Source organism: Geotrypetes seraphini, chromosome 3 (assembly GCF_902459505.1).
Source record: "Geotrypetes seraphini chromosome 3, aGeoSer1.1, whole genome shotgun sequence".
Classification (NCBI taxonomy): domain Eukaryota; kingdom Metazoa; phylum Chordata; class Amphibia; order Gymnophiona; family Dermophiidae; genus Geotrypetes; species Geotrypetes seraphini.
The window spans coordinates 24,902,595-24,921,287 of NC_047086.1; the positions used below are offsets into that span (position 1 = coordinate 24,902,595).

Consider the following 18,693-nt stretch of genomic DNA (forward strand, 5'->3'; position numbering starts at 1 on the left):
TTGGTTTTGTATTGGATTGAAAAGTGGTACATCGATAGAATAAACCATAAAACTAAGTGCCCGCGAATAAGCACTTATGCACATTCACACCTTAAGCACTTTTCTATAACAGCACATACAGTATAAGTGCTATGCTGCACAAACAGAAAGGGGGTAGATATGTGGGTGGGGAATGGGCTTGTTTTCGTGTTATACATATTATTAGTTACACAAGCTCTTGTCACAACTGGACATGCTTAGTTACATCAGCTCTATGGCTGCTGTAACTGCAAGGCGCCTAAATCTAAGGCTATATGCTACCATTCTGTAATGGAACCTGGGAGCCCATTCACTGCTATAGAATAGGCGTTCCCTTTACAGTCTCGGGATGCCTACGAGGAAGAACCCACTTGGAGAATTGCCCCTTATTTTTTAAGGATTATAAAAACAGAAGCAATAATATGAAAAACAAAACCCTTCCTTAAAACAGGCTGAATTAATTTGTGAACCATTATTTAAAGGATACTCAGAAAAAATATTGTTTTCCCTTAGCTTAAATGAAATAGACCTATTCCTATTCCTATCTATCCTATCTATCATGCCGATTTCTCCCTGCTGCTTCCCCGAGCCAGGCCCGGCACATACAAGCACCGGACTCACAAGACGTCACCTCTGACATCAATTTTAACTTCAGAGAGGAAGATCCAGGCCAGCCAGGCAGCGATTGGCTGGCCCAGAACTTCCTCTCAGACATCAGAATTGACGTTGGAAGTGAAGTCTTGTGAGTCCGGTGCTTGACTATAGCTAAGTGCAAAAGAACATTAGCTCGAAAAATCTCAGAGCTGCAGTGAAATAAGAGAAAAGTGATTTGGTTTTACTGTAATTTCTGCATTAAGTGGATTTGCACACCCCAAGCTCGTTAAATCCTGATGCACTTCTAGCTTTTCCTGTATCAGACTTTGCAAGAGTTAAGGGATGAAAAAACAAATGCCAATAAAGTTCAAATCACAGCTTGACTAAACTTGAACTTGATTTCATTCTTCCTGGCTGATCACTTTATCTTCCACAATAGGCACCGAGGTTGCTTGGATCAGAGCTTTAAAAGAGCAAGCAGAATTGGGTCCGATTTCTGTGCGTTTGTTTTTCCTCAAATGGTATACCACTAAACTTGTTGCTTTTACTTGCTTCAGGTCTTCCTTGTTGCCGGGTCCTGCCTACTTTCTGTTTCCACAAAGGCAGGACCTGGCAGCTAGGAAGGCCCGCAGCAGGTTGTAAGCTTCCCTCCAGGGCTCTAACGTGTGCGTGCCGGCTTCCCTTCTCTTCTCTTCCCCCCCCCCCATGGGACATAACTTCCGGTTTCGGAGGGAAGAGAAAGGAAGCTGACACGTACACGTTAGAACCCCGGAAGGAAGCTTACAACTTGCTGCGGGCCTTCCTTGCTGCCGGGTCCTGCCTTCATGGAAACAGAAATTAGGCAGGACCTGGCAACGAGGAAGGCCCGAAGCAAGTAAAAGCATGCTGGCAAAAAAAAAAGGCAGTCATCAAACAAAATTTTTGGTGGCGAGTCAGCCCAGGAAGGAGCATCGGCGGCAGCAGCAGGATTAGCCGGGCGGTCATCTAAATTAGCCGGGCAAAGCATCCGGCTAAAAGGTCCTGGGGAGAACACTGATCCAAGGATGGGGACAAATTTGTGCCCATGTTATTCTTTAGCAAACAGGTCTCTGGAGTAGCCTGGTAGTCAGTTAAGTGAACTACAGAGAAGGGTATCCAGGCCCATATTTATCAATAATAATTCCACCTTAGAATAAGGCATAAATATGTGATTTTATAAATCAAAACATAAATAGCTATCTATATGCATTGCATTAAATAATTAGATAGATAAATCAAATGGGGGGGGAAGCCTCAGGACACAGCTCCAGACTTCAACATCCTCCCAAACCTACTGGGTAAGTGAGATCTGTGTGCATGAGAAGAAAAACGGTGGGGTGGGGTGGGGGGGGAGCTGGATTTCAAACAGTGGTGGAGGGTAACAGAGGAGTGGATCAGGAGAGGTGGAGGGGAAGAGATTCAATCATATTTGGAGGGGGGAGGAAATGAAAGGCACTTGGGTGGGAATGGGAGAGATGGGGATCTGTGTGCTTGATGGTTTGTGGGGTGGCTAGACACGTGTACTTTTTAATTGAAATAAAGGATAGTTTTAACCTCAAGACATTTCTTACAAGGGATGGTGGCTCTGCATGTAAGCCATGGTTGATGACTCTGCTCCTGATGCCTCACTCCGATGCAGAGAAATGCTACGAGTCCCATATCTCAACCAAGTGTACTATTGAGTTTGCTTTTAGACTGTTGGAAGAGCTGCTTCCGCTGCCTGCATCTCTCAGGAGGATCCCTGCAGTATAGTTCCCGGAAAGTGTCCGACATCATGGCGGTTTGCTGAATGTTCAATGAGGCATAGAGTTCAGCTCCTGGTCAATGTGGACATGGATTTGAACATTACCCTGCCTGCTTCTTGATCAGATGCCGCAAGGGGGAACATAGTGCGGTGCAAGCTGATTGAAAACTACTCCTGAGCCAAGAATGTCTGAATAAAATGTTTATTGCTTTAAACGAAGTGTGGTTATAAAAATGTGCGAGATGGAAACCTGTAAATGGTTAGTTAATAAGGATGGGGAGCTGAAGTGAAGTGAAATCATATGTCTGAATAGTTGTAAAACTAAAGGTATAAGGGGTACTAGCTGTTTAATTGGCAGCTGGTGCCTATGCTTTTTGGTGCCTGTGTTTTAATTCCACAACAGGCTGCAGAGCAAATGTGGCTCCTGAAATCTAAACTTCCATTGCTTTGAATGGATGTAAAACTTTGTTCTTGTACAATTCCACTCTATTCTTGGACTATTGGGTTATTGTCACATACTCGCCAGAGCTTGTAAGAAGCCTCATAACTCAGTCTCGAATCCTTCCCACCTCAGAACTGCCCCCCCTTCCCTCCAGGAACTCAAGTTTCTTTCCTACAAGCCAGATAGGAGCTTGTCATTTCTGCTTGTGTTTATTTTCTTTAAATTCAGTCCTTTCAATCGTGTGTTTGGCCCTCGTGCTGCAGTTTCCCGCAAGGACACCTCTAACTGTGAGAGATAACAGACTTTACTCTTCCAGGGGGTTGGCTGCTTGGTAGTGCACCCTCTGGACAGCCTGTACTTCAGATCAGGGCTCAGGGACCGTTTCCTTGGGAACTTACTCACCCCAGGTTTGTCTACTAGTGGGTCGGGTGCAGGCTGCATGACTCAGAGGAAATTTTCCCAAGATCGGAGCTGACTGCATTTCCTCTGCCAGGTGGGTGTGCAGGCTGTCCGAGAGTGGTGGAGTTCCCCGGCCATGGGTATTGGGCTGGGAAAGAGGGGGGAGTCAGAAGATCAGCAGTCCAGTTTGCTTGCTTGTTGAGGCAGAAGATATCTATGTAATCAGTTTCAGCTTCTCTCTATGCAGTTCCAGGCAGCACATTGTTCCCAAACAGATTATTTTCTGGATTTCCCCAGCAGGAAAGCTAGAGAAAGCGGCTCGGGTGGAGGCCACAGTCCACAGGTTGCTGATCATTGCGGCCATAGAGCGCGTTCCGGAGCAAGACTCAGGCTCTGGCAGATACTCGGTATACTTCATTGTTCCAAAGAGAGGCTCAGACAATTGGAGGCCGACCCTGAATCTCAAGGCAGTCAATGCAGTCCTGAGAGTGCCTCACTGAATTCGGTGATCATGTCACCCCACTTCTATGTGATACACACTGGCTCCCTATCCTCCATCGCATCACATACAAAATTCTGTTACCTACAAAAAAAAAAAAATCATCATATCCCCGCTTTTATTGATAAATATTTAATCCCTTATGCCTCCAGTCATAGTCCGTTCAAACTATCAAGATCTTCTTGTTATTCCCTAATCCGAGAAATCTTCTATGATATAACCCGTAATTCCATCTTCTTAGTCATGGCACCTTCTCTTTGGAACACCCTTCCTCTGTATATAAAAAAAAGAGTCCTTTCTCCCTATATTTAAGACCAAACTCAAAACATTTCTCTTCAATGATACCTACGATACCTAATCTAGGATCCCATTTACCTTCCCTGGAATAATTCTCTCTGCAGGTTTTTAAATCCAAACACCTCTTTAGAGGAGAACCATCCTTTCTTGTTCTACCCTCCCCTTCCTTGCAGAAGGTTTCTTCGTATTGTCTACGATGACACCCAGATACATTTCCTGGGCGCTAACCTCTTGGACTGGAGCTCTAGTGTAAGGCTGTGTTACTTTTCTCGTACAGGTCCCTACTGGGAGGCAGATATTTACAGCTGCTTTTTTTTAACATTTATCTATACATTTTTCAATACATATACAAAAGAACCTGCTTGTCCAGAATAGAGAGCTGAACGGGGACAAAGGGAGAGGGGTGTTGAAGGAGAAATGTTAGACATGGGGCTGATGGGGAGGGTTAAAAGATACTACCCAAGGGCCAAGAGATGAGAGAGGGAGAAATGTTGGATGTAGCTATAGAAGGGGTGAGAGAGATGCACCTTGGATTCCCCTCTTTCTTTCTCCCCACTCCCAGTGCAGCAAGGGAGGGAATGAGATGGAGACTTGTTGCACATGGGAGTGGAGGAGAGAGAAGAAATGCTGTGCAGGAGTGGGGAAGGGGAAATGATCTAGGATAGTAGGGAGTGAGGATGCTGTACAATGGGAGGGAAGAAAGAAATGCTGGACCATGGTAGGAGGAACCAATGGACAGCAACCGCTTGAATTTGCAGACAGGAAAGTAGATAAAAGAGAAACTGGAACTAACTTGATGGAAAAATAAATCTACAGACAACAAAGGTTAAAAAAATAGGAATTTATTGACTGTAATATGGTAGCTTTGGGAAATGTATATAGTGGATGCCTTTGTATTGTGGTCTTCAAAAAATTAAACCCATAAAGAAAGAATATATCAAATAGAATACCAAAAAATTCTCTCAAAAAAATATACAAGAGAGGACAGCACAGCAAAGCACACTCCAATGAAATAATGAAAAAGATCACAAAATATATAATGTGAAGAGAGTCCTCAATTATCGGAACCAAGACCCCTAACTCAGAGTTAACACATAATGAACACCAAAATGGGTGATATTTTTGATACATCCCCGGAGCTCTCTGGTGTGTAAATTGTGTAAGCAACATGTGAAAAAAATTAACGTGTGGATGTGGCGCTTGTGTGAGGAAGAAGGATTCTACTTCGTGTGCAACAGGATAATGTTCGGGGGGAAGAGAAAGCTGTACAGGAAGGACTGACTCCACCTCAGCAGAGATGGAACAAGGCTACTTGCAGCAACATCAAGGGAGAAGTTGAGAAGTTTTTAAATTGGGAAGAAGGGGAAAGCCGACAGTCAACCAAGAGAGAGAGTTGATGGCGGGAACCAGTATACCCGGAAGATACCATGCAGGAAGATATAGGGGAAGACTCACCAGATCACAGGCAAGACGGACCGAAAGGGACGGACACAAGAGGGAAGGAAATGCAAGAAAGGAACAGACCACAAACTCAAAGTATATGTGCATGAACGCAAGGAGCCTAAGGAATAAGATGGGTGAATTAGAAGCTATGGCACAAAAAGATAACGTTGACCTCGTCGGAATCACGGAAACATGGTGGACTGAGGAAAACGTCTGGGACACTGTGCTACAGGGATACAAGCTATACTGCAGAAACAGAGTGGCTCAAAAAGGTGGGGGCATTGCCATATACGTCAAAGAGGGAATTGAATCTACTGGAGAGAACACACCACAACTGACGGATAAGTTAGAGTCTCTATGGGTCAAAATTCCGGGAACAAATGGACTGGAAACGAAGATCGGCATCTACAACCGACCCCCCCCAGGGCAATCCGAAGAAATTGATGGAAAAATGACAGATGAGATTAAACGCAACTGCAAGAGACGCAATGCAGTTATGGGCGACTTCAACTATCCGGGAATAGACTGGAACCTAAGCACCTCCGGCTGCGCTAGGGAGGCCAAGTTCCTGGATGCTGTAGGCGATTGCTTGTCAAAGAAAATACAAGAGGAAATTCAATTCTGGACTTAATTCTAAATGGACTGCGAAGTCCAGCACAAGGTGTAGAAGTAGAAGGGACGCTGGGTAACAGCGATCACAATATGATCCACTTTGACCTGAACGCAGAGGCGAAACATCGGTCCAGAATGATGGTCACGGCACTGAACATCCGAAAAGGGAATTACAAAGAGATGAGACGCATGGTGGGGAAGAATATTAAGAAGAGGATAAGCACTGTAAAAACGCTAGAGCAAGTAAGGAAGTTCTTCTTCACCCAGAGAGTGGTAAAAAACTGGAACACCCTTCCGGAGTCTGTCGTAGGGGAAAACACCCTCCAGTGATTCAAGACAAAGTTGGACAGTTCCTGCTCAACTGGAAAGTATGCAGGTGATGCTGGGCTCATTTAGAGTACTGGTCTTTGACCTAGGGGCCCACTGCGTGAGCGGACTGCTGGGCACGATGGACCACTGGTCTGATCAGCAGCAGTAATTCTTATGTTCTTATGACACATAATGATGTGGGGAAAATAGATAATGATGTGGGGAAAATAGGAAAGAAGGCCAAGCCTCGAAATGCAATAGAACAAAAAAGCAAAAAGAGGCACTAGGAGATGTCAAAAACCAACATATGGTTCTCTCCAGTAGATTCAATTCCCTCTTTGACTTATATGACAATGCCCCCACCTTTTTTAGCCACTCTGTCTCTGCGGTATAGTTTGTATCCTGGTAGCACAGTGTCCCAGACGTTTTCCTCAGTCCACCATGTTTCCTTGATGCCAATGATATCAACGTTATCTTTTTGTGCCATAGCTTCTAATTCAGAACCTCGTCCAGTTGCGCATAAAGTGGAATCCTTCTTCCTCACACCAGCGCCGCTACCATGCGTTGACTGCTTGCAGCTCCATCTGCCTCTTAACTGCCCTGGGTACCAGTAGGATCTCAGAGAATGCTATCCTCTGTGTTCTGGTCTTCAGTTTCCTTCCTAGCATCCGGAACTGGTCCTTCAGTACTTCTCTGTTGTAGTTCGTTGCCCACGTTGTTCGTTCCCACATGGATCACCACCGCCATATCTTCTTCTTCCACACTGTCTATGAGCCTGTCGATGTGGTTCACTATGTCTTCTATCTTGGCTCTTGGTAGGCAGGTCACCAGCCAATCCAGTCTTCCTCCCACTATGTGGCTGTCGACTTGTCTGATGATGGAGTCTCCCACGACGATTGCTGTCCTCTATCTTCTCTTGATTCTCCAGCCGCAGGTCTGTGTCCCTGGTGTATGTCCATCTCTCCCGCCTTAGGTCCGTGTTCTTCGTTCTTGCTGCTGTCACCCATTCCTTCATGGTGATTGTCAATCGGGTGGTCCACACTCTCTGTAGGTGTATCTCGGCAGTTCCTCTGTTGCTGGTGATTTTCCATGGCCTCCCTGTACGTCTCCTCTATGAACTTCTCCAGCTCTCGGACTTCTTCCTCGATGGTGTTCTCTGCATCTCTATCTTCCTCCTCCCCTGCTTGGAGTTCTCTGCATCTCTGTCTTCCTTCATTGCTTGAAGTGCCTCCAGTTCCAGTATTCTGCCCTCCAGGAGTCTGACTTGTTTCTTCAGGTTCTCCAGTTCTCCGCATCGAGCGCATACATAAGACCGCTTCCCAGAGGGGAGGTAGTCATACGGTGGCAGACGGTGCAGAAAACTGGGTAGCTCAATATCCTGCTTCTGTCTGCTGCTTCCATTGCTGCCTGCTTGCTGGTCTGCTGTGGTTGTCTTTTGTGTCTGATAGCTGTCCTCTGCGCCTGCTGTGTCCTCTGTGTCTGCCTGGTAATGTGTCCTCTGAGTTAAGGGTCTTGGTTCCCCATATTAGAGTTGTGATAATTAAGGACTCTCTTCACATTATATATTTTGTGATCTTTTTCATTTCATTGGAGTGTGTTTTGCTGTGCTGTGCTTCTTTATGTCTCTCATATTTTTTGAGAGAAATTTTTGTATTATGGTCAATAGAAAAAGAAATGCACTTCTGGTTTTATTTCTCCATTGTTGAAGTACTTACTGATCCTTGCTGTTGCTGGTGAGGATCTCCGAGCACCTCCAAAAGTAGCCAGAACCAAAAGTAGCAGTCGCTGGCAGCATCCCTGAACCACTGAAGTTCCAGTATCTGTGATTCAGGGATGTTGTTGCTGCCTGCCAAGCTTGGCAAAAGGGCCCCGTAGCCACCTTCAGAGGAAGACCTTGGCTGACACAGCTTGAGGGTCTTCATCAGCTGGAGTATTTATATTTTATATTTACATTTACAAAGTACCGTATAAGTATTCTTCCCAATTAATATTTCCAAATTAATAAAGTGTCTTTGCTTTTGGATCTCTACCAGATCTCTACCAGAGCATTAATTCAGTAGCATAATTAGACGAAATAACTACTTCTGAAGTTTATGGAGATGGGTGGGGATGAAATAAATTACTTGTGGGGATAAGCGGGGACAGATGTGATTTCCAACGGGGACCGACTGGGTCGGGTTTGATTTATGTCCCTTCATAACTCTCTAGTCCAAAAGGACACACACATCTGCTCGTAAAGGTATATCAAGGTAAGGACATAATCTCTCTATTTTCTCTACTTTTTCTGGTGCACTGTATTTGTGCAGATGCCATAACAAATGTATATTTAGGACTTTGTCTTTTGTTCTCCTTTATGCACAGTTTTTCATGGTGTGCATCACTATCAAATTTTAAAGTTGCATATTGGAATTTAAGAATGCATATATGGTTGAAAGTGTAGTTTTAGGAGGGTAGGGGCTGTTAATATATCTGTGATACAGGTAACACAGGGTGGTGCTCTTTGAAAACATTTTGAGCAAATCCTGACTAAAGTTACTGTAGATCCTATAGTATAGGTTCACCATGGGAAATAATAAAAGCAGTAGATTTGCATTGGTCTGTCATAGAGTACGGTATAATTGAACTTTCATTTTTTAGGACTAGGTTTCATCTTGAAAAAAGTACCATGTCCTGGGTTATCTGCTGTGGTTAAATATAGGTCTAACAAAATTCAATAAAAATTATAGGTTAAATGGTATACAAAAAAAGGGCTAGAATCGGCTATTTGTTAAGCTTCCTTAATTTGAAAATTGGGATGTTTATGTACGGTATAAGGACTCAAAATCTTTTTTAAAAAATTCAAACTCACAATTTTCTCTCCCTGCTGCCCCCTTCTCTCCCCCCCCCACACAAAAAAAACCCACAACAACTTAAAACAAAACACTTAAAAATATAAATACCTGAGCATGCAGGGATCCCACAGCCCTACCAGCTGAAGACCACTTTGCCTGGCAACCAGAAATCTTTCATGCTCAGCAGTTGGCAGTGATGGTTTGGGGATAGTGCTGCCAGCTGCTGAGCTTGGAAGGAGTTCTATCCATCAAAGCAAAAGGGCTTTAGCTGGCAGGATTTATGGATCCCCACTAGCCACTACAAGAGTGTACCAGTTTGGGTGGGCCTTAGCCCAAAGGGTGGGCTCCTGCCAACTGTTTTCTCCACGTTCCCCTGGAACAGAATGAGTCATTTTTTTTATACTGATATATACTGTTTCCAATATATTTTCATCTGTACCCAGTAACTGACTACTAAATTTTTTTATTTTTTTTTTGATGATTGCCATACATTTACATCAGGGATCTCAAAGTCTCTCCTTGAGGGCCGCAATCCAGTTGAGTTTTCAGGATTTCCCCAATGAATATGCATTGAAAGCAGTGCATGCACATAGATCTCATGCATATTCATTGGAGAAATCCTGAAAACCCGACTGGATTGTGGCCCTCAAGGAGGGACTTTGAGACCCCTGATTTACATCATATTGACTAGAACTGTTGGTTGAATCTACTCCTAAAATTGTATTGTAATTTTTATACTATTGCAGATTGCAAATGTGGATTGTAAAGATGCACTAGAAATGATCTGTAATCTGGAGTCAGAAGGAGATGAAAAAACTGCTCTGATTTTATGTGCAGCATTTTTATCTCGTCAGCTGCAGCATGGAGAGATGTATTGTGCCTGGTGAGTTAGTATCCTGTTTTTATCTTCTGAAATCCAGTAGTAGTGCCAGGATATACGAAGGATTGGATTGGATTAATTACGTTATATAATACTGCTTATCACAATGTATTTAAGTTAGGTTACAAAAAATATTAAAATACAACTATAGCTAACTATTTCAACTACAGAATCTAATGACAGAAAAACTATTCCAAAATTCATATATTTTCAAAATAATTACAAAAAATGTGTTCATGAATGTCAAAATCAAGAAAAAAAGGAAGTACTCAATAATCATGTCTTTAATGCTTTATGAAAACCCAATAGTTATTAATAGCAGCTGTTAGCTTGTTCTACAGCAAGGGACCCAAATAACAAAAAGCTCATCGCCTAGTTGAAGTCAACCATTTGGAGTGAAACAAGCTTTAGTAAACACTGTTAAGAAGAATGCAAGAAGAAGAATTGTTGATCTGGCCTAGCAAGTACACTTCAAAGATACAGTGGAACCTTGGTTTACGAGCATACTCATAAATCAAAGCAAGTTTCCCCATAGGAACTAAGGGAAACTCGCTTGATTCGTTCCCACTGACCCCCCACCCTCCGAGGCCAGCGGCACTGCTCTACCCCCCCAAGAACTGGCATTGCTCCCCCTGCTCCTGAAGGACCCCCCCTCCGCGTGATCTGCCATCTCTCCCGCTCGTGTCACACACACCCCCGGCGCGTGATCCACCATCTCCCCACTCCATGTCGCACCCCCCCCCCCCCACCGCGATCCGGCTTCCCCCAGGCACCCACCCGCCTGATCACATTCCTTACCCCCATTTGGCACTGGCACCAACGCACAGGACATGCCGGTGCTCGAAGATCTGCCTCCTTTGTGCTGGGCCTTGAACATCTTCGCATGCTCAAGGCCTTCAGGTTCCCGTTCTCTGCGAGATTCTCGGATCTCCGAAAATCTATGAGAGAATGGGAACCCGAAGGCCTTGAGCATGCGCAGATGCTCAAGGCCCAGCACAAAGAAGAAGGCAGATCTTCCAGCACCAGCATGTCCTGTGCGTTGGTGCTGGTGCCAAATGGAGATAAGGAATGTGATGGGGTGGGTGCTTGGGGGATGCTGGATCGCAGCCGGGGGGGGGGAGGTGTGACGCGAGCGGGGGAGTGCCGGATTGCGGGAGGGCGCTCATAAATCAAGGCACGCTTGGTTTCCGAGGTGCCGATTTTGCGAATGTTTTGCTCGTCTTGCAAAACACTCGCAAACCGAGGTACCACTGTATACTGGTGTATTTAAGTGAAAAGCCATAAAGACCAGATACAAAACCTTGAAAGTATTACAAACAGAAACAAGTATCAAGTGTAACTCTTTCAATACGGGAGTAATATGATCTGATTTTCTTCCATTGACAATAAGACGTGCTGCTGTATTCTGAACAAGCTGAAGCCTCTATTGACCAGAAAATAAAGAATTGCAATAATCAAGATGACTGGTTACCAAACATAAGAGCAGCCATACTAGATCAGACCAATAGTACGTGTAGCCTTGGGGTAGGCAATTCAGGATATCCGCAATGAATATGTATGAGATAGATTTGCATGCACTGCCTCCTTAAGATGCAAATCTATCGCATGCATATTTATTGTGGATACCCTGAAAACCTGACCTGCCTGTGGCTCTTGAGGACTGGAATTGCCTACCCCTGGTCTAGCCCAGTATTCTGTTTCCACAGTGGCCAATGCAGGTCATAAGTACCTGACAGAACCCAAATAGCCACATTCCATGCTACCAATCCCAGGGCAAGCATTGGCTTCTCCCAGTCTGTCTCAATAGCTGACTATGGACTTTTCCTCTAGGAACTTGTCCAAACCTTTTTTAAATCCATCTACATTAGCCACTGTTAACACATCCTCTGGCAACATGTTCCAGACATTAACTATTCTCTGAGTGAAAAAAATATTTTCTTCTGTTGGTTTTGAAAGTATTTCCCTGTAACTTCATTGAATGTCCCCTAGTCTTTGTAATTTTTAATGGAGTAAAAAATGAATTCATTTTTACCAGTTTTGTACCACTCAGGATTTTGTAGACCTCAGTCGTATCTCCACTCAGCCGTATATTTTCCAAGCTAAAGATCCCTACCCCTTTAATCTTTCCTCATATGAAAGGAGTTCCATCCCCTTTATCATCTTGATCCCTCTTCTTTGAACCTTTTCTAATTAAGCTATATCTTTTTTGAGATACAGTGACCTATGAGGAGAGGCTAAAGTGGCTAGGGCTCTTCAGCTTGGAGAAAAGACGGCTCAGGGATGATATGATAGAGGTCTTTAAAATACTGAATGGAGTGGAAAGAGTAGCTGTGAATCGCTTGTTCCAAATATTCTAAATCTTATTATATTCCAAATTATATTCCAAATATTCGAAATCTTATTGCACGTTGGATTCCTGACCAGCTAATCTTATGTCTTGTGCACCTCCAGAATTTAAAATGAAAGTATTAGAATAGATCACTGATTCTCTAGACAAAGGTATTTTTCAGCAAGGGTAATATAATTATTACATCTATTATTAAAGAAATAAAAAGGATAACTCTTCTTCACCATCAAACTACAGACCGATAGCGTCCATCTCCTTCTTTATTAAGATCATGGAGGGGTTGGTACAGATTCAATTAACAAAATATTTGGAATCTCATTCCCTTCTGCATGACTCTCAGTCAGGTTTTAGATCTCATTATAGTACAGAGACTGTGTTAGCTTCACTCCTGGACCATATAAACAGCCTTTTAAAACCAAGGGAAGTAATGTTTTAGTGTTTCAGTTTGATTTGAGTAGCACCTTTGATTTAGATTCTTTAGGAATCCAGGGTAAAGTACTCTCATGGTTTAAAGCAGGAGTGTCCAACCTGCGGCACGAGGGCCGCATGCGGCTCAGTGAAGTATTTTGTGTGGCCCCGGTCGAGGGCGATGAAGTGTTTTCCTCTGTTGCCCCTGGGTGTTTACCGCCTTGCCGGCTCCCTCCTCTGTCTTGCTGCAGCATTTGCGCATTTGTGCGGCTCCAGAAATATTTTTTTCGGCCAATGCAGCCCAGGGAAGCCAAAAGGTTGGACACCCCTGGTTTAAAAGATTCTTGGAATCGAGACTATCGGGTTAAATTTAAGGATGCTTTTTCAGTAATTTCAAAGAACCAGTGTGGAGTCCTGCAGGGCTCCCCAATTTCTCCTACACTTTTTAATGTGTATCTCCTCTCATTGGGCTATTGGATGAGTAAAATGGGTTTGAGGTTGTTCAGCTATGCTGACGATATTACAATAGTTATTCCTTGTTGTAATACATTATCTAACAGTACTCAATTTATTGAGTCTGTGTCAAACATGATGGAATCCTGGATGCAAGAATTTAAGCTGAAACTAAATCAGGAAAAAGACTAAATTCTTTTTTGTGTCATCTCAAAGGATTATCTTTGAACCATTAAGATCAATTCAGTATCATTTACAATAAGTTCTAAAATTAAAATCTTGGGTCTGGTTCTTGACCAGTGCTTGACCATGAAAAATCAGATAGATGCAGTAGTTAAGAAGGGTTACTATACTTTGTGGAAACTTCGCACCATCAGATCCTACTTAGATACTACTGCCTTCACGCTTTTAGTCCAGACACTACTTTTGAATATTTTAGATTACTGTAGCATTGTATATTTGACAAGCACTAAGAAAGACTTAGCTAGGCTGACTTTGGTTCAAAATACAGCAGTAAGGATGATTTATGGCTTGAGGAAGTACAAACATGTAACTCCTTATTACTGTAGATTGTATTGGCTCCCAATGGAGGCACGGGTAATTTTTAAGTTAGGTTGTCTATACTATAAAGTTGCCCCACTGTACCTTGTTGACAGATTTGTTTTTATGACACATGAGAAGAGTAGAAAATCTCATGCCCTATTTACATTCCCTTCGGTTAAGGGGTGTAAAAGTAAGAAACATCATGGTCACTGTCTTTTTTATCAAGCAGCTCAGTACGATAAAGATTTTCGCCCATTATTGATTAGATCTACATCTTACACACATTATAGAAAACTTCAGAAGATTTTTCTTTTTTCCAAATTTTTGACTAATTTCTATGTATTACACAATGTTCTCCCCAGAAATTTTTTCCATCCGGGTGGCATGAAAAAGTAGCCGGGTGGGGAAATTTGGTAGTGGGGAAAATTAAGGGCTCCTTTTACAAAGGTGTGTTAGGGCCTTAACGCACGGAATAGCGTGCGCTAAAATGCCCCGTGTGCTAGCCGCTACTGCCTCCTCTTGAGCAGGTGGTAGTTTTTCAGGTAGCGTACGCTAATCCGGTGCGTGCGCTAAAAAACGCTAGCGTACCTTTGTAAAATGAGCCCTAAATGTGTACTATTTTTATTAGTTAATTATTATTATTTTCCAATGCTCAATATGACTTCCTTTTTTAAGGTTTGACACTTGTGCCAGAATATTTTTACTAAATTTAAGAAGTATCCAATCCTAGAAGTGAATAATTAGATATGCGCCTTCTTTCAAATGATATAGTGGTTTAAAAAAGGGAAATGCGTTAATGAAGTCATTGGGTTCAATCTAGCCATTTATTTCTGCATGAATTTAAACAACTAAGAAAAAAAGATAAATATAGCTCATCCAGTCATACAAGAAACAGCTCTACAGCACCTCTAATAATGTTTTGATCACTAGGTTCTTTCCTGAGGTCTCACTGAGGATATGAAATAGATGCAAGCCCCACTTTCAGACCTCTTCCACATAATTTATGGAGAGGTGTTACTGAGCCTTGAAGGAGACCTGTGTGATTGCACTACAGCAAAATAATAAAGTAGCAGATTAAGATCAAAGTGAGAGCTAGGGCAAAACAGTTTAGGTAAAGATGCAGGTAATAATTAGCAATGTATTAAAAATATTTTATTTTTATTTGCTTATAATGTCATTTGAAAGCTGCTTGTTAATACAACTTTAATTTAATTCTTTATAGTGGGTGTGTAACAGTAAAGTAAGAATAGGGTCATTAAATCCTGTGGCGTACCTAGTATATATGACAGCCAGTTCTGATCATTTTTTTTAAACCCTTCTCTATATAAAAAAGATATTTTTAGTAATAATCCATGAGTCACACAACAAGGGTGCACCTAGGAAAAGGCAGCATCTTAAACACTGCAGTGAGCACTAGAACACCAACACACGCATTGTAAAACTAAAGCCAGATCCTGCACAGGCAATTGATCCTGTACAGTCATTGCTAACAGAAGAAGAACAGCAGCTGCCTGAGGCTAACCATCAAAAGTCTGGTGAGTGGAGGTACGGGATGATGCAGCGCTTGTACCGGCGGGCCAGCTTTAGGGGAAATTTGAATTGTCTGGCGGGCCAAATTTCAGCACACCACAGGCCAGATTTGGCCCGCGGGCCAGAGTTTGACATGTCTGGTCTAGAGGAAGGCTACTAAAATGGTACATGGTCTTCATCATAAGGCATATGGGAACAGACTTAAAGATCTCAATATGTATACTTTAGAGGAAAGGCGGGAGAGGGGAGATATGATAGAGATATGAAAAAAGGTATGAAAAATTTGAGCTACGAAGAACGCCTCAGGAAACTGGGACTGTTTTCACTCGAGAGGAGAAGACTGAGAGGCGATTTGATAGAGACTTTTAAAATATTAAAATGATTTGATAAAATAGACCAAGAAGCAGGATTACTAACATTTTCAGATGTGACACGCACAAGAGGTCACAGCCTGAAACTGTGTGGCAGCAGGTTCAGGATAAATGTCAGGAAGTTTTGTTTCACACAATGAGTGGGGGACTCTTGGAATTCTCTTCCGGAGGATGTTGTGGCGGAGACTACTCTTCTGAGTTTCAAGCGCAAGTTGGACATACACCTTCTTGCAAATCATATTGAGGGATACGGTAATTTCAGGTCTTCAAAATAGAGAACCTAAATGGGCCGCCGCGTGAGCGGATCGCCGGACTTGATGGACCTCGGTCTGATCCGGTGAAGGCATTTCTTATGTTCTTAGACGTTTCAATACCTTTGTGGCATAAATGCACACGAGTGTTTATTTGAAAGGAAGCTCTGGAATGAGAGGGCATAGGTTGAAGTCAAGAGGTACTAGGCTCGAGAGTAACTAAGGAAATACTTTTTTACAGAAAGGGTGGTAGATGGGTGGAACAGTCTCCCAGAAAAGGTGGTGGAGACAGACTGTGTATGAGTTCAAAAGGGCCTGGGATAGGTATGTGGGATCTCTCGGAGACAGAAAAACATAATGGTTACTGCAGATAGGCAGACTAGATGGGCCATTTGGCCTTTATCTACCAAAATGTTTCTGTGTTTTCCAAAGACTGAGTGGGGACTAATTGGCTCTTTCAAAAGTTTATAATCTAGCCTACTCTGTAAAGTATGCACAATTGTCGCCCACTGCTCTTTCTCCCTCTTCTTGAGAGGGGGCTCTGGAGAGTGTGGCACAGTGGTTAAAGCTATAGCCTCAGCACCCTGGGGCTGGGGGTTCAAACCCACACTGCTCCTTGTGACCCTGGGCAAGTCACCTAATTCCACCATTGCCCCAGGTACATTAGATAGATTGTGAGCTCATTGGGACAGACAGGGAAAAATGCTTGAGTACCTGAATAAATTCATGTAAACCTTCTGAGCTCTCCTGGGACAACGGTATAGAAAAATAAATAAACATTTAGATAAAGATGAAGCAGTTAGCCCGCCTTACGGAGATGAGCTGCTACCATCACCTTGGCGATCATACAGGGTGCTGTTGCCAGCTCAAATGGTAGTGTGGAATAGATAATAATTCTCCAACACGTAAAATCTCAGGAACACTCTATGCCAGGAAACTCGAATATGGAGATAAGCCCTGTCAAATTCAGGGCAGCCAGAAACATTCCTAGCTGGGCCGCTGCAATGACAGATCTTACAGTCTCCATCTGGAAATGTGGAATCCTCAGGGCCTCATTGACATGTTTGAGATCCAGAATGGGCCTCCATTTGCCAGAATCATTAATGGGCACAACAAAGTATATCTAGTGACTGCCTGAGCCTTCTTACGGAACTGATTCTATAGCTTGAATATCCAGCAATCTGTTTAACGTTGCCTGGACTTAGACCATTCAAACCCATGAACCGGTCAGACAGAGGGTATGCAAACTATTTTGTAGTCTTCTCCGACAATATACAAGACCCAAAGATCTGTTGTTATGCTTTGCCAGGCCTCCAGAAAGTCCAAGAGACGACTTCCAATTTTCTGAAGGGCAGCCGAAGGCCTGGCATCATTGTGGTTTCTTGGCTGCCATTGTGGTCCAGAAACCTGTATTTTGGATTTTCTAGCTTCTGGAATATCTCTGTCTGAAACCTTGATAGGTTCTCTGAGACCAGCCTCCTGAAGCATACTAGAGTAAACACAGGAATCCCCTGAAAGGATCTCTGGTTCTGTCTTCTAGCTGCTTGAGGTCTGCTGTCTGGTAAGGACTTGGGATGAACTTGCATACTGGCCATAAGATCATCCAGGACTTTGCCAAAAAGATGTCCCTTGAAGGGGAGCCTGCTAAGATTAGCCTTGGAAGTTGAATCACAAGACCACTGTCTGATTCACAGAATACATCAGGCAGAGATGGAATAAGTGGAGACTCTCGCCATGACTAATTACATCATAAAGTATGCCAACCACATAGTCCTACCGTGTCAGCATGAGCTGAGGGTAATGGCTCAGCCACTGTCATATCAAGGGTTTGCAGCCATGAATGGCAGGTGCATGCTATGAAAGAAGGAGCTGACTGTGTCTTAGCTCCTAAAGCCAGGGCCTCAAACTGCCTCCTGAGGACCATATCCACTCTGCGGTCCTGTGTATACTTCAGCACGACTCCTCCCTCACTGAGTAAGGACGTGCGTTTAGTCACTTATGGCACCAAGGAGTTTACCTTTGCCCCAGCAAACATTTGCTGGAACTCTTAATCCATAGGATACAGCCTAGTCATGGCTTTCACCCCTTTTAGGGAGCCTTCTGGGACCTTCCAGGGCTCTGTAACCAGGAGTTTCATGTCTGGGTGCCACAGAAAGGATGTGGGCTGAGATCGGACCCCGCTCAAAAGAGAAGACTGAGATGACTGGGGCTGAGTTGGATCAATCTTGAATTCACAAAGACTCAGTAACAATACATAGTAACATAGTAAATGAGGGCAGATAAAGACCCAAGTGGTCCATCCAGTCTGCCCAACCATACATACTCTATAAATTAATTTAGTTTAAATGGTCCTTTTTCTTAAGATATTTCTGAGCAGAAACCCAGAGCCCTGCCCAGTAGTGTGCTTTGGTTCCATCTACTGGAGTCTCCATCAAAGCTCACTCCAGCCCATCTCCATCAAAGCTCATTCCAGCCATCAAAACCATCCCCAGCCCATCATCAACTGAATGTCCATATACGGGATACAGGTCATGGAAGCCTGCCTAGTACTGGCCTTAGTTCCTTCAATATACAGTGTTCCCCTGGTCGTTCATGGTCGGTGGTCCCGGTCATTCGCGGTATTTTCCGATCGCGAACCACCAAGGAGAGGGCAGCAGGAGAGAGCAGCCAGAGTGCTGCGAGTGCAGGAAATCACTCGCGGTAT

General features: G+C 43.5%; 1 protein-coding gene across 4 annotated transcripts in view; it reads left to right on the forward strand.

Moving 5' to 3' along the window:
• ZNF292 (zinc finger protein 292) overlaps positions 1–18,693 on the forward strand; it is a 191,282-nt gene that overhangs the window by 145,760 nt on the left and 26,829 nt on the right. For all 4 annotated transcript variants that reach the window (XM_033937210.1, XM_033937211.1, XM_033937212.1 and 1 more), the window contains one exon: positions 9,953–10,089. In XM_033937210.1, the coding sequence (XP_033793101.1) occupies positions 9,953–10,089 (137 nt within the window). The remainder of the gene's footprint in view (positions 1–9,952; positions 10,090–18,693) is intronic.